The following is a 16664-nucleotide window of genomic DNA, read 5'->3' on the forward strand; positions in this document are numbered from 1 at the left end:
TGCCTAACTGTACCTCCTAAGTTCATCTGACCACGTAACCCTCCCCTATTCCTATCCCTCAACAGACAATCCTATGAACCCGTCTCAGAAATAATACTGCTAGGGAGACACAGTGGAAAATACTCTTTTTGACCGACAGGGATAGAATTAATTCAGATGAATGTAAGGTCCTCCCAAAGCTTGAAAACTTGAAAGAGGAGACAACAACGTGGCCAAATGAGTGTCGAGAAGGAAAGGATTTCCTGAAATGACACAGCCACCTGATCAGTGGTACGTGTTCTACTTACTTAAGGAGATTCCCGAGATTGAAAAGGGCCCGGTTGTGCTGTGGATTTAGCTGGAGAGCCCTTTGGTAGTACATCTTTGCCTCGGCTGTGTCTTTTGTCAGTGTTCCCAGGTTGTTCAGGGCACTGGCATGGCGTGGATAGAGCCTGAAAAATTAGAAATATTAAGTGACGATTGCTCAAAAACTTCTAAGTTAGGCGCAATGTGCTTGCTGTCCCCTCCACCTCCCCAGATATGACGCAACCAAAGAAAACACTGAATTCATTTTAATGGAATGCCTATGTCAAATCTTAGCGGTTAACTCTTTGGCATATAAATATGGCAGAGAAGCACGTATTTGACAGTGGTGTAAGTAAACTACCCCCTAATAGTGCAAAAATAAATAATATGCAAATCTACTCAGGTTAAGGAAATTTTTGTCTCTTAGAACCTACAGTGACTTTCAACTTCCTTTAGAGAAAATCCTCACTGCCTCCGTGGTGAGTTTCTGGTCTGGTGGGGCCTAAACAGTGCCCACTATTCACACAAGATCCTGGAAATCCCTTGGATGAGGGATCTTCATAAACATATTTGGATTGGAAGATCACTAAAACTATCATTATTGAGGAATGATGACACATATACAACCTTTTCCCATAAAAATAAACTTTAACCCCCAGATGGGTTCCCATCCTGGCTCTTTCTATTTTATCTCCTTTTGCCTCCTACTATAATTTGGTACCACCTGGCCTTATACAGTTCTCAGAATGAAAAACTTGACAAACACTTAAAAATAAAAAACTAATTACACAATGAAGGGAGAATAGAATTCCTATGTTCAAAGGCAAAGGGAAAGGAGGATAGGGAATCCATCAGCAAACCAAATTTATGCTGATTAAGGAAGGAAGGGAATCAATTTACTTCCTTAACTCAAAACTATAATGAAGGCAAATCAGCACGGTTACATAGTTTAGTTGTTTCTGCTGTGTGCAGAGCAGACATATTTAGCTGTCTGAAGAGCTTAGTTCCACGTCTGTCATCCAGAGTACTTTCAGTAAGTCTGTGAAGCTGGCTTTTAACACAGAATGATGTCCAAGTAATAAAAACAGGATCTGTACTTGCGAAGTCTCTTGACAATCAAATGCCATGTTTGCTTCCTCCCACTCTGTTCTGTACCCTCTAAGATCAGTTTAATTTGGGGACAGAAGAGGTTGCTATTAAAAGGCCAAAAAAGATAAGTTCCATAGTTTGCTTGTTTTTAAGTCTTGCTTAACCCAGTTTCCTAAGTTTATTTGACCATGTAACCCTCCCTTCCCTACTCTCAGCTATGAACAGACCTCAACACTACTATTTCCAGGGAGACATTCTGAGTAATGCTCCTTTCGGCGGACAAGGAATAGCATCAGTTCAGCTCAGTGTTACACCCCGAAGCTGGAGAGCCCTAATTATTCATAATGGCTATGGAGACTGTTGGGAGAGACAGGAGTTCTCTCACGCAGCATGTGAGCTGTGGCGTGCATCTTTCTGGCTACCTTTAATTAGCAAAGGCAACTTGAGGGTCCCTGGTACCAGTCCCCCTAACACCCTACCTCACAGTCCTGAGGGACAGCAAGTCCTGGGCTCTCTCTCCGAGCTGCCACGAGGATACCAGAGCTATGCGGAGAGGCCAAATGCCCTCATTCCTGCCCACTCACTACAAGCCCACAGAAGTCTCCCGGGAAGCTGGCGTCCGACAGTCACCCTGGAAGTGGTTACAGAGAGCCCAGTACGGCCTGGACTCAGAACTCAAATTCCCTAGAGAAACTTTCTTTTTGGATGTTGGGGAAGGCTCTCTGACTTCCCAAAGATTTAGGAGCTGTCCAGTAAACATGTTGAGAGCAATTCTCATCATCTCCCTGATGACAAGCGGTCGTAGCCATCATGCCAGGGACATCTGCTTTCTCAGAAGAGGTGATTTCCTAAACGCTGATCTTTTCCTTATTTTCTTAGACTTTGGGGCCCATGAAATAAATGCCTGCGGTAAAAGCACTAACTATGGGGAAGGGGAGTCTAAATTCGGTAAGACCTTCCACGAAGGGCTCATCCGCCTCTCCCGGCGCCCGTCTGCACCGGCTGCAGCTGGTTCTCAGCTCACCTTCCTGGACTTTTATTCACTCCGATCGCAGTTATTCAGATGAACGGTTGGGTACTTCCAAAGTTCACTGACTACAAAAATGTCTGTCTCTTTTCTTTTTTCTAATCAGAAACAGGATGTAAGTCCACACTTAACTCAAACACAGAAGCAAGCAGTGAGAAGGGAAGCAAAGAGAAACAAATATAAGCAGAGTGAGGTAAAGGGCTTCTAGAAGGCCCCGGGGCTCCAAGAACCGTGGAGCTCAGAACAGGGACTCGCTGCCAGCCAGCACCAGGAAAAGGCCCTGCGCCCAGTCCAACCCCCCGGGGGAACCGCTGCTGGTATTTACAGTGCTTCGCTTAATCTTTTTCCACTCACACCTCTTCACTTGCAAAATTGTGTGATATTGTTTATTCCTGGTAATAGGAAGGGTCTGCTAGCAATATCCTTTTTGCTGGGTATCTGCTTAGGTTCACTAATCACAGGCAAGCATTGCATTCATTACTTATGAAATAAAGCTGAATTTCATGAAGAGGATTTTTCAACAACCAGATCAGAAAATAGAATCACTTTTGATTTTGATTTTTATATAGATATAGATCTTTTCTTAAGACATATACTCTTGTTTACAGAAGACCTATGCAGGGACAAAACATATTTTGCATGTTGACTTTTAAAATAAACCTGTATTTGAAGTAGCTTGGGTCTAATTGAATCCTGAGGTCTCCAGGAAGGGAATTTTCTACTGGAAAAATGAATAATTTAAGAGTTGTCTATGTTGCTATGTCAACTCTCAGAATAACAGAAGTCCATCTGGACTCTGCCTTCTCCAGGTACGTTTTATAAAAGTTCTGTTAGTGATTATTCCTTCCCCCATCTAGAAAACCTCAGTGAAAGGTTCACTGAATTAGGGCAGAGCAGAAGGGTGATCGTTAAGTCTACATTTTTAAGGTCAGTGTGAACAGCCACTGGATTTTCTTTCTCACATTTCTTATTGAACATTGTATTGTTTATAGGGGTTTTATTGCCATTTCTGTATTGTTAGCATCATTTTTACTTCAGTGAGGTAAATATCTTAAAATTTAGTATAGAGAGAATGTGTTCTATTGTGAAATAGTTCTGGGGTATAAGGAGTTCTAATTTTTCTCTTTACAAAAGAAATCTAAGTATAGAGATACAGTTCTAGGAGCTGGAGAGGTTTTCTTCAAATATCCAGTCATACACATTCTTGATAAACACACATCCATTTGAACACGCAAGGGGTTCTTCATTTTTCTCCAGTGGAGTTTCCTTTAGCAGAGTTTATCCAGTAGGCAGTTAAGGACATTATTATTGCCCTCTATTCCCTTATCTCTGAGAATCAACATCAGCAACATGCTTACAGGAAATAGCCCCTGGCAGAGAACACTCACCGAAGTACACAGAAGGCAGAAACCAAAGGACCAAGATGTATTAGTTACCCTTCACATTTTAGACTGATTTCTTGTCCATGATCTCACTTAACCCACCTAATTCTTTAAGTATAATTATTGCATTATTCTGCAGTTCAGCAAAGGGAGGCTGGGAGAAATTAAGTCATAGATTATTAAAAAACTGAAAGAAGTATCTTCAGAAGCAGTTGTGGTTCTTAAGTGTTAATAAGTCAGATGGTTCCTGTAATTTTTTTTTTCCTAAACAATACAAGTCAGTCAACAGTCAACAAATAAATACACTGCTGCAAATTAGAGCTTCCATTTAGAATAATTTCTCCTTTTTCTAATATTGTCAGTCCATTCAACTCTGATCTTACAGGAACTAGTTCTCAGTGACTGAGGTAATACTCAGGAAAACTTGGCTACTGAGATTCGTATGCACTGGAAAAATCTGTCACCTGCCATACAAAATAATCATAGTATCTCTGAAAAGCACAGTGTTATGGAAAGCTACTTATAAACAAGAACAATCAGTGTGCAAAATGTATATACATTTTATATTTATGCTCTCTAATCTACTGTTTTTAAGTTTTAACCTCAAGATCAACCTCAAGATACATAGACACAAGATGTGTTTGACTAAACTTTTGTTTTATATTTCATTTTAAATTTTGTGCAATCTGCTCAAAAGCTAGGGATGCTGTTAACTTTTCACTGAACACCGTAAAAGGCACTGCATTGTTCAGTAATATTATTTCATGTGCTCCAGTTTGCAATTTCCTTGCGGAATATACCCACCCTGATTTATTTGTCTGATTTTCATTCCACACATTAATTTATTTGAGGTTAACTATGCTAAGGTCAAATATTTATTTTCTATTTCCTGTTGAGAGGAGAAAAAAAAAGAATCCAAAGGAAAAATATGTCTGGGAAAAAATTCAACCATAAAACCTGAATTCCAGTAGGCTAAAAAAATACCCAAGTAAACATTTCAGAAGCTGGCAGCACATTTTCAACCACATTAGTTTCTGGTTTTCTGAAGTGCTGATTCTTTCATTTACAAAATTTGAATCATCGTGTCGCTACCTTGCCCCTGGGTGACACTGCCATTATTCATTGGTCTGCTTCTGTAATTATTTGAAATTGCACGTTGTCTGCACTATACTCCTTCCTGTCCATTATGGACAACCTTGGGAGAAAACCTCAAATGCAATCCAGGCAAATGGGACACTCTCTTCTATGTGGGGCCCCCTATATTATCTGACCTCTCACAGTGGGTGAACTCCAGCGTGATCCAGGGCTCCACCCAATTGATTTTCCAAGACAATTTATAGAGTAAAACCCTGCTCTCTGGTGCCCTCAGGAAATGAGTCATTTTAAGTGGCTGAGTTTTTCTGATTCCTGAGAATTTAACTCTAGTGGTTGAGAAATGTATTGAATTCAATACTTCTCCACTCTTCTAAACAGAGAATGGTGAATGTAATTTAACCTTGCTCAGAGGCTTGGGGTGATCCTGGTGCCATTTGGTTTTTGTGGCAGATGGTGAGGAATGGCCTGGTGTGGAGAAAGAACAGTATTTGGAGTCAGCAGCCATGGGTGGCTTTCTAGCTGTGCTTTGGAATTTACGTAGGGCCCGTAGTTGCTTTCTCTGTAATAACAAGGTCACCAATATGCTGAGACCTTCAGTGTGGCCAAACAAGCTGGTAGGTAAAGATACCCACCATGCTACCTGTCACCCTACATACATTTAATGTTTCGGGGTCAATTGAAGGACCTCTGGGTGGTTTTACTTGGCTCCCTTTACAGCCCTAATAAACTCATGCCAGGCCAAAGTTGCCAGCTCTGTTTCTTCATAAGGATTTCCCATCCTCCAAAAAAATCATTTTCCTCACTGCTGTCAAAGGCCTTTGACTTGCTCCCATCAGTCAAAATAGCTTCTGTTATTTCTTCACCACTAACCCAGGGAACACTCCGTCATCCTGCATCCATGTGTTTCTCCCAGGCTGTGGCTTCTCAGATGTGAAGGACGTGTGACCCTACCCACCTTAAGAATGTAGGCATGTTCTTTGTCAAGCACTCACTCCAAAGCCCATTACTCCTTCATCATTTGACGGAAATGAGCCCCACAGGCACCAGGGCAATTTCCTCCAAGCCTTTCTGATAACGCTGGACACCAAATGCAATTTCAGACACGTGCAGTTTTAAAAGTTACCTCCAGGGTTTAAGGAGACTCAAAGTCCCGCGTGACAGGTTAGCGGGCGCGTGGGATCCTCTCTGCACTAATGCTCTGCAGCATCAATGGTAGTCTGGTTGGATCAACTTGGAAAAAAGACAATGGTGGCCAGGAAAAGTGTGTCCATAACCCTCATCAATTAACTGCAACCAAGGAAATCATGAGGGGTGGGGAGGGAAGCGGGTGCGAACATCCACTTCAGGAATGGGAGTCACCACTGCCATATAATGGGCAGGAGCCAGGTGTCAAATGTCTGTAATGTGCAGGACAGCCCTGCATAACGCGGTGTTCCGTCCAACCGGGAATGTCCCTCCCATGGAGACACACTGCTTGTCATCACGGCAGTGTCCTGACTGCAATGGGCCTGTGGTCAAGGTCTTATGTATCATATTCAGTCCACCTTTCTTTCAACAAACATTTATCAAGCACTCATGAAGGCCCGTGGCAGTACAGAGAAGGCAGTCCTGGGTGTCAAGAATGTCCACAGGAGAAGAGACGGAGGCAAAAGGACAGCAACTAACTTGAACGCACTGTGAGGAGCGCACACAGGGCAGAAAGGGGCCCGGCAGAATGAGTGGGCCTGAGGTGACAGGAGCCCTTGGGGGGAGCCCCGAGAAACGGAGCCGTGGCATATTTACCAAGGTTTTTCCAGAGGAGATGATGCTTTACTGGGAGGGGTAGTAATGGTTGTGGGGCTGGAGGGGAGGGGATAGAAGTAGGAAGAAGAAGGAAGGTGTTTCAGAGAAAGCAAAACCAAATGAACTCTGCAAACAGAACAGTTCACTCTGGTTAAGCACAGACTAGAAAGGACAGTGAAGGACAAGGAGCAGGTTTTGGAGAGAAGGTGGTGAGGTGCGTTTCAGATGCAGAGGGTAGTATGTGGAGATGCCCAGTAATCAGCTGGAGAGATGGCTCTGACGATCAGTCAGGGGAATGGTATGTGGTGCAATCATAACACACAGATGCCCACTGAAGCTTTTGGAACCGAAGAAGTCCCTTGGGGAAAAGGGAAAGACTGAGGAGAGAAGACGGCCCAGGAGAGAGGCCGGAGAATGCCTCCATTAAGGGGGTGGAGGAGAGTCCGGAGAAATAGAAGAAAAGCCGACACAGCAAGGGAGCTCAAAAGGAATCAGCTCCGAGCAGGAGGCCGTGGCCAACAAAACCACACGCTAAGGGTCGAGGGGCATGTGCCTGGGGCCCTACGTGGCTGGAGCTGAGCTAACAAGGAAAGTGCTAGAAATGAGGTCTGAGAAGGGCCCCAGGGTGCAGAGCAAGGAGCCCTCCACAAGGCCTGCCTGTCTCTGTGAGTGAGATGTGGGCCAGCAGTGTTCTGAGCACAGGATTGCTATGAACGGAACATTCCTGTGGCTGCTTTGTTGAGCACAGACTGAAAGGGAGGCGGGGAGGTGAAAATGAGAGGCCAGAGGATCCCGGAGACATTTAAGGGAGACACAGTGGGCAGTGGTGGTGGGGAGAAGTGGTCGGGGTTTTGGATGTGTTAGTAACACTGGCTGAGTTTACCACCATGCTAGATGTTTAGACTGCTGCAAGTGTCTGAATTAACTCATAATAGCCCGACCCTATGAGGGCGGTAACACCATTTTCATTTTCACAGAAAATCTAAATGCTTTTCTGTGAAAACGGTCACATTTACTTATTTAAGACATCAGAAATTAAGTCAGTGGAGTGGATGCTGTTTCACACCCCCAGATGTCCCCAAGTCTGAGGCACTGGTGTCCCCAGTGGGGGCAGCTCCCAGCTGAGTCGGGCACGGCTCCAGGCATCAGGTGATGGCCTCTCTCCGGCTGCCCACCCTGTCTGGTGACAGTGATTGGTTGGAAAGGGGCTGTAAAGGTTCCACCTCTTGCCTCCATTCATGACAACCTTGAGAGGCCATTCCAGCCCCAGGGCCTCCTCAGGGGCAGCTGAGGCCCCAAAACTGCACTTTGTGTCAACAAATCCCTCTGCCTGGCCTGCTTCCCTGGGGTTCCAGAGGGCACTTCATGCACTTGCTGCACGCAGGCCTCTGCCTTAGATTCTGTTTCCTGTGGAACCTCTGTGAGGTTTTGAAGTAAAAAAGTGGTATAAGGCAGGGAAAAAAAAAGACAGAGAAATGTTTTTCAATATAAATTAATGGAACTTTCATTTGGAAATCTGGTCCATAAGTATGACTGCAATGTGAATAAAATTCTACGTGAAATAATGTTTGATGTCTTTGTATTCAGTAAGTAAAACTGCTAGACATAATTAACACAAAATATACATAGTGAGAATGCAATTTCATCAATAAGAAGAAACAAAAATAATTTCAAACGTCTAGTTGTGATACTGGAAAGCACATTTAGACTCTTAAAAGTGATAATATGACACCAGCAGAACTCATCTCCACTTGGCAAATGTGGCTAACAAATGGCAATGGAATTTTAATTCTTTCCAGAAATGCATGGCAGCTGGTATCCAAGGCCACCTGTAGTCATGAGAGTTATTTTAAATGTTCACTCAAAATAGGCTGTGTAATGAAGGACTTTAAAAATAGTCATTAAAAGCTGACTTTTTTTTTTAAAGTTCAAACTCCACCAGTTTTATAGACAGCATTTTTCGAAGGAATTATAATAATCTTATTGATATGCTCAGGACAGCAGCGAACAGCAGGTTAATGAGATATGGTTGGATTTCTTTAGACTCTAATGATATGGCGTTTCTTCCGTACTCACTCTTTTATTACTCACTTTTTTCAAATACACTCATCACCCTCTAATGGAATCTCCTTGCAGTCTGTTACCCACGCAGGAGGGAACACAAAGAGTATTAGCATGGCAAGTCTCTCTTTCATACATTAAAAATGCCAGTCAGAAAGATTTTAGTTCTATCCTTGCTCATGTGTTAGCTAATTAAATAGCGAAGGCAGATTGCTTTTGCACAGGGCCACTGTAAGCATCTTCTCCCCTTTTAGTTACGTCAATAGGAAAGAGCCTGGCCAGGGACTTCAACCCCCTGTGAATGCAGTTTTCTTTCCCTTTGGATTTTCTGTTTAAAACATGAACAATAGATACACTAGGAGTGGACTGGGCTGCTCCAAGGGTCCCATGCTGCCCGAGCACACTTGAATACCCTCAGGGCAGGGTGATGCACCTCCTGCGGGATAGGACTATGGGAGGGGGGAAATCTTAGATGATTTCCTGGGTATTTCATGTTGAAACCATACCTGTGGAAAGAAAATAGCTGTCTGGGTAACTGAGGCTCACAGCCCTTTTATCAAGATGGAATCTTGCACACAGCTGATTTCCAACCACCTCGGACACATCAGCATATCTGCGTGTGGCAGGAGCTTATTGCAGTGCCCTGGGAGGAAGGGGCATCTAAGGGAGCAAATGTACAGAGGAACAGGGGACAACTGGCTGCCAACAGTGGAGACACCTTCCTGAACCCCCTGGCCAAACCCCTTTTCTCATTCCCAGATGCAGTGTTCTTGATGACCAGCCCACTTAAACCAACCAGCAACTGAATTATGCACGAAATTTAAATAAAAGATGAAAAATAATTTCCATGACTTGGTCACCTATAGTGAAAATCCTTTTAAAATGGCCTCTTAATTGTAACATCAGATTTTCAAATGTTCTCTACTCTCTAGAAAACATATTGGTGGATACCCACAACTTAATAAACTTTCTCTGTAAGCCTGGGCCCTTTGCTCCTATGAGTTGAGTTACATGACTGCTAAGAGTCAGCTGTATTTATTAACAAATTTATTCCAGTTGTAGTTTTCATTGCAATTGCGCAATACAATGAAATATGTCGCAAACTGATAAAACCTGTGAAAAAGAGGATTATCTCTATGAAAACAAAGTAAATACTCTGGAAATACTCAAAAAAGGAAAATTGTTCAAAGTAACTGCTGTTAAATTAGATGTAAAGTTAATTATAGAAGACTAAAAGAAAAATATCAGAAAAACCTTCAGTCTTAATTCCACTTGAAAGTATCAACATCGATCATCCTAGCAATGAATTATGGATGTGGTTTTTGCAGATTCTAATCAGTAGACTTCCTCAAAGAAAAGGACTTGGTTTGGCATTAGAAGACTGGTGAATGGATGTTCATGTGAACTTTCAGGATACAATAAAACATTCAAGAATGTGCACAACTTATTTTATAATTCTCTAGTTATTTACTGACTTTTTAAGCTAACCAACAAACCACTGGCACGTACAAATTCAGTGCCTTCTGCACTTGATTCAGCAAGGCCACTACCTCTCCTTTTGGGCTTATGGGATGCGTTATTTCACGGCAGTTTCTGTGCAGAGGAGCTGAAGTGCTGGGTGGTCTCTGGACTTCCTACTCGGTCCTATAAGGCAGAATGGTAGAAGCCTGGACGGCCAGGAGGCTCGAGAGGCATATGGCAGTGGTCTGATTTTCCAGCACATAGAATCCTAAGCTTTACATACCCCAGCAGGTATAAACATGAGAGCTGCCCCCTCACAGCAAAGCAAAACTAACACTGTGTTTGTCAAGGATTGAAGGAGAAACTTCTAACATTTCTTTTTGATGATTTGGGTCTTAAATCTGAATCCCAAGCCTCAGCTGCAGCATTTCAGGGGAGATTTCCCTTGTAATACAGAAATGCCATCAGTGAGGCACCCCAAAAGGCAAAGAAGTCAGCGGTACGAACACGCTGTTTAAAAAAATAGAATAAAGTTTACAAGAAGCAGAATATACATGCCATGTATAACTCCCAACTTGATACGGTGCTATTTTTTTAGAACTGTCCAGCCAGCCAAAGAAATACTGGTATGGATACAACCCTAAGGACTAATTTCACCACTGCCTTTGGGATTCACACAGTCATTAGGACAGGAATGGAAAACTGTTGGGGCAGATTTCTGATAGTATTGCCTTTAACCGCGCATTTCCCTAATCATTCTCTTTCTTGCTATATGCAAATATGGAAAACACCAGATACTCTGAAGGTGAAGAGAGAATGGAGCAGCTGGGAGGGGGAGGAAACCCCGTGTCAGCAGCTTTCACAAAGAAGGAACAATGTCAAAATAAGGGCAATCTTCTAGTCACTTAGGATAGAATAGTCCTGGTATTTTCCTTTTCTAACACAACGATGGACAATTTATTTACATTAAAAAAAAAAAACAAAACCTCACATCCATTAAAAAGTCATCACAGAGGTATTCACATGGCAGTGATGACACTTTATTTTGAGCCTGGTCTGAAGATGAAATATTTCACTAATTACCATGCAGTATATTTACAGCTTTAATTGTTTTTTCCTATTTCTCCAGGGACATATTCCTTCTTGAAGCACAGTTGCTGAAGCAAACATTTCTTTTTATTGTTTTACAGAAAGAAGCAGTGGTACCCAAAGAGCTACCATAATCCTGTAAAATCGGCTGCCAGCAAATTTTGCTTAATTTATACCTTTGCCCCAAGCTGTGCCTTAGGGCCTGCCTTATTTTTCGGTTTGAACTTGACAGAAAGCAGTATGTTAGAATGAAATAAATTTTAAAAGATCCCGACATACTTCCTTCCAACCAATATTTTTCGGGCAAACTTTGGTCTTTCCTTGCCTTCAAGAATGTCACCTAAAATCCCGAAACATTAATTAATCATTAAAGCCCAAACACTTTATTTGTACCCTTGAAGGAATATGCCTTTTTAAAAATGACATTTCCTCATTGCAAAAGTAAAACATGCTCATCGTGGAATATCTGGAGCACAAAAGAAAAGTACGAAGAAAAAAATTAAACCATAATCTCACCAAGCAGAGATAAGCACTGTAAACATTTGGATAAATTGGCTTCCAGTGAAAGAATGTAGTTCTTTATTAAGTTTTAAAAACTGTCTTCTATTCCTTAATAAAAACTTATTTTCCTCAATAAAAAGCTTCATTAAAATTTTTCTCTGTGACTTACATTTCGTGTAATATTTGGAAGAGGTTTTAAGAATGAACATGGGTGTCTAGTTTAAAATGTTTGCCATATTGAATACTACATAACAGGCCCTAAAATCTAAAAGATATTTATTGATGAACAGTATACTTATTGCATGTAAAAACACTGTTCAAGAGGATAATTTTCAAAATAAGGTCAGTTATTTTAAGAATGACAATTTCAAACGAAGCTTTGAGACAATGCTAATATTCAGCAAAATGTATGATTTGTTCAGTGTGCATATTTTAAGCATGTTCCAAAGTGGAACAGGATTGATAAATTCAAATGTGGGGCAATCTGCAGGGGCATGGAAACCTCTTCAAAAAGCTTCCAAGAGCCTTGTAGTATTCAATCAAAAAGAGGATTCATCTTGCTTTACTTTGCCTACATTTGAGGGCTGTGAGCTGTGTTTGATTATCATGTGCTCTATATGCTCCAGGTTAAGTACATTTATTATCTGGGATCTTTTAGAGAAGACCATCTTGAAAGTCGGAATTGCAATTGAAAACAGTACCTAAGAACAATCCAGACTGCCGCTGGTCATGCAGAGCTTACATTTTTAGTTTCTCTTTATCACCCGTAAATCTTATCTTAATCATATCTAAAGCCATGCACCCTCTAAATCTTATCTTTATCATACCTAAGTCACGTTTGAAATAATCTCTTCCAGTCCATGAGTACAAAGAAAGGTCAGAGCAGTTCATATTGAAATATGTGTGTGTTTGTACATGTGTACATCTATATATGTACATGTATGTATTTAAAATAAATACACGTATGTATTTGTATATTTATATAGACAAATAGACATATGTCTACAAACACACACCACTTATTAACATATTCCCCAAATATTAATCAAGTGTTTTCTCATTTTCTTTCTACTTAATACAACTTCCAGGGTATTTCATTTCTCTTTGTAGATGACCTCATATAACTCCATCCAGACAGTGGGAAGCCTAGAATGAGAAGAATTCATTGGAGAAAATTTCCTGAGACATTACAAGTATATTTCTGACAACCAACTCCTGTTTGCCTGCATGCATGTATTCAACTGAGTGTCACTTCTTTGCATAATGTGCAGCCATGGAAACCTTTACAAGAAAACTCCAGAGTCAGAAGCAAAGCAGAGTTCCCACATTTACAACAGACTTGAACACTGAGCCAGAGCATGGAAGTCCAGGACGTAAACCACTTCCAAGGGGAGAGAAGTTTATTGGCCCCCCAGATACTGGGAGGAGTGAGTGAAATAAACAAGGGCTGAAAAGCACAAGAGTGGACGCTTACTTGAGGGCCGTGCTGTAGTGGTAAATGGCTTCCCGGTTCCGACCTTGGTCCTTCAGGAAATTGGCGTAGTTGTAGTGGACCTTGGCATTGTGGGGCAGAGTTTGGACTCCAGACCTAAAATTAACAATTTTTTCAAAAAGAGCAACAAAAAATACTGTTTAGGAATGTTGTCGGTTTCTTTCATGTTTTACTCACTGTTGCATAAGCCTGTATTTGAAATGTCTGTTGCATCCATCCACGCCAAGTTTTCCAAAATTTCTGAATTATATGAGTTATTAAACATGCTTCTATGGAAAACAATGAAGGCAGCACCCAGTTACACACAACGATACAAGCATGCTAACTGCCTGTGAAGCAGGGTGGCGGGACACAGGAAGACAGAATTCTCTGGAGAACAAACCTGCAGGCTCAGATTAACTCAGTTTTTCCCTCCCTTGCTGCCTTCATTCATTTATCACCTCCCTTTTAAAAAAATTGAGAATGCCTACAAAAATAAGTCATTACAAGAGGGATGAACTGTAAACTGGCTTCCCTTTACTAAGTTAATTTATTGAAAATCAACATTTCTAGTGGACTAATTCTGGGCTAATTTTTTTTTAATAAACGCAGGTATAATTATTCTGTAAATTGCTGATAAGGAAATGGATTTTGCTCAGAAAAAGGTTAAAAACCTTGCTGTAATGGTTACTGTTCTAGTTTGCCTGGGCTGCCATAACACAATACCTGGGGAACCCGTACAGGGTAACAAATACTCTTTTTTTTTTTTTTTTTGGTATCATTAATCTACAATTACATGAAGAACATTATGTTAACTAGGCTCCCCCCTTCACCAAGTCCCTCCACATACCCCTTCACAGTCACTGTCCATCAGCATAGTAAGATGCTGTAAAATCACTACTTGTCTTCTCTGTGTTGCACAGCCCTCCCCGTGCCCCCCACACACACTATACATGCTAATAACAAATATCTTTGAAGACAATGCCAGGAGCAGGTAGGGGACAGAAGGGCATCTGTTTGTCATCTGTAAGTGCCTCACACATTTCATCTGCACCAGGTCATACAGCTGCTAAGTGGCAGATGGGGTTCCGACCCAAGGAGATTGGTTCTAAGGTCCCTTGTTCACTTGCCTTAAAGGGGCTGGTGGCAGGGGAAGGATGGAAGTAGGTGGGTTTAGGGCTACTTGGAAAGAAAACGCCTGGAACCCCTATGGATTAAATATGGATGTAACCGGCCTATTCACTGGAACTGACCCTTCCCTCTGCAGGGTTAGCATGGCTACTCTGATTTATGTTTCAGTTGAGGAGCAGACAGTCGGGCCTGCGGACACGCGGCTCTTGCTAGGATCAGGGCGTTGTTCGGTGCAGCGACGGGAAGTAATAATATCCCAACAGGCAAGCAGATGTGGGTGGAGTGACTTGAATCCTAAGAACACACCGCTTTCCCATTGTTGCTTTTGACCTTTCTGCTCATTCTGTGGTATTTTTCCGCTGTGTTTTTCCAGTCTCTCATTTCACAATGAACAGTTTGTGAGAAAAGGAAAATAAACAACTGGCCAAAGGCAAAATTTTCCACGTAGCTATAAGCGGCCAGACTGCTGGGCCTCCCAGGCACGGACTCCTCCCCTTGCTTCCTTGGGGCCATGATTCAGGAGTCCCAACTGCCTTGACACAGACGTACAGTCTCACACGGACTTACTCTCCAGGAAGTGCACTATTCCTAAGTGATACGGCTGGACCTCAAGCCCTACCAGTGACAACGACTGAATAAAAAATCTCTGTTCAACTCACGATCTCCATCCTTGCACTTGTATTCCCCACTCACACCTCTCATTTGCAGAACCTCGAAAAATACCAGAAGTAACAAAAAAGCCACTTCTATCAGGTAGATGTCCACGTTTGTAGAATATAATCTGTTCTACTGGCATCTTTGGAAAGCAGATCAGGAAAACTGTCCCCAAATTCTTGATCAGAAAACAAATATTAAAAAAAAAAAGTGAGTTGTGTTCAGCTAGAGGTTAACCGGCAAGGGAAGCGAGACGACCCTGTGGGCTTCCTCAGCTGTGACCCGAGGTTTCACGCCGCCACTTAGGACGGCCAGTACTCAGCGGCACACTCAGCCGGAGCCAGGCGCTGGGCTAAGGACCCACTTCCAAGGGTTCATCTGCCTTCGATGACCTACCAGATGTGTAGTCCAGTTATACCTCCTGTGTTACAGATGAGGAAACTGAAGTGCAGAGAGATTAAGGCCCTTTGCTAAGGTTGAGTAGAGATTTCAACCAAGGCCAGTATGCAGTCAGGATCATTCCTACTGATGCTACACCAAAAAGGTACCAGAATACTAGTTAACATTATAATTTTGCTGTCATAACATTGACATCATTGGTAAGCAAACCAGGGCCTTGTGGGCACAATGCACCAACGTGTTTACCTACCGTCTTTGACCTCTTTCCAGAGGCAGCAACAGAGCTGAGTAGCTGCAGAGAGACTGTGTGCCCCACAAAGACTAAAATATTTACTATCTGGCCCTGCACCAAAGAATTTGCCAATCCCCAGTTTAAATTCTCTGCCCTGGGAGGTCTGCTGATCTTTCTGGCTCAGCAATTCAGAGAGAAGGAAAGAGACTAGTGTTTCCCACAGAGGGGAGAATTATCTGGGCATGAATTCTTCATTGGTAGCCCATGCATCACTTAAAGAATGGGATTCAGAGTACCTGAACTGGATGCAAAAGTCAATATACTGTCTTTCCCAGTATTCTGAAAATTTAAGGAGGTAGAGGGTATCAAATCATGTATTATTTACTCAAAAAGAAATGTAAGATTCTGGGGTGCAACTAGACCCAATTAGGGCTCTGCAGTTCATCTCTTACTATATAATTTCTCATTTTAAGAATTAAGGGAAATATACTTTGCAGCTATGATTATGGGGACCTCTCTTCCTCTTTCTCTCACTCTCTTTTCTATACTGGATTTTGTTTAGATTGGAAAACTTGAAGTAAAAAATAGGTGTAGCAAAGTTTATGTATTCTTGTATATCAGATTTGGGTCCAAATCCTGGCTCCTCGTCTTCACAGCTATTTGTTCTTTTTTTTTTTAAGGTATCATTGATATACAATCTTACAAAGTTTTCACATGATCAACTCTGTGGTTGCAACATTCACCCATATTACCAAGTCCCCCCCACACCCCATTGCAGTCACTGTCCCATCAGCATAGTAAGATGCTATAGAGTCACTACTAGTCTTCTCTTTTGCAGCTATTTCAACATGGACCAATTACTCTCTCTGGGTCTCTAATGAGAACATAAGCATGGCGTTCTTGTGCTTTTGTGAGGAAGGTTCTTGCCAATAGAAGTACAAAGCTGCAAGCGGCCCCTGCATCTCTGCATCCTAAAAATACACTACACAGTGGGATTTTTTGTGT

At 42.1% G+C, this 16664-nt stretch overlaps 1 protein-coding gene across 5 annotated transcripts in view; it reads right to left on the reverse strand.

Moving 5' to 3' along the window:
• Positions 1-16664, reverse strand: part of TMTC1 (transmembrane O-mannosyltransferase targeting cadherins 1) — a 224026-nt gene that overhangs the window by 52875 nt on the left and 154487 nt on the right. For all 5 annotated transcript variants that reach the window (XM_036889221.2, XM_036889219.2, XM_036889217.2 and 2 more), the window contains 2 exons: positions 13247-13360; positions 288-431 (listed from right to left, as the gene is read on the reverse strand). In XM_036889221.2, coding sequence (XP_036745116.2) covers positions 288-431; positions 13247-13360 — 258 coding nt within the window. The remainder of the gene's footprint in view (positions 1-287; positions 432-13246; positions 13361-16664) is intronic.

This window comes from Manis pentadactyla, chromosome 14 (assembly GCF_030020395.1).
Source record: "Manis pentadactyla isolate mManPen7 chromosome 14, mManPen7.hap1, whole genome shotgun sequence".
NCBI lineage: Eukaryota > Metazoa > Chordata > Mammalia > Pholidota > Manidae > Manis > Manis pentadactyla.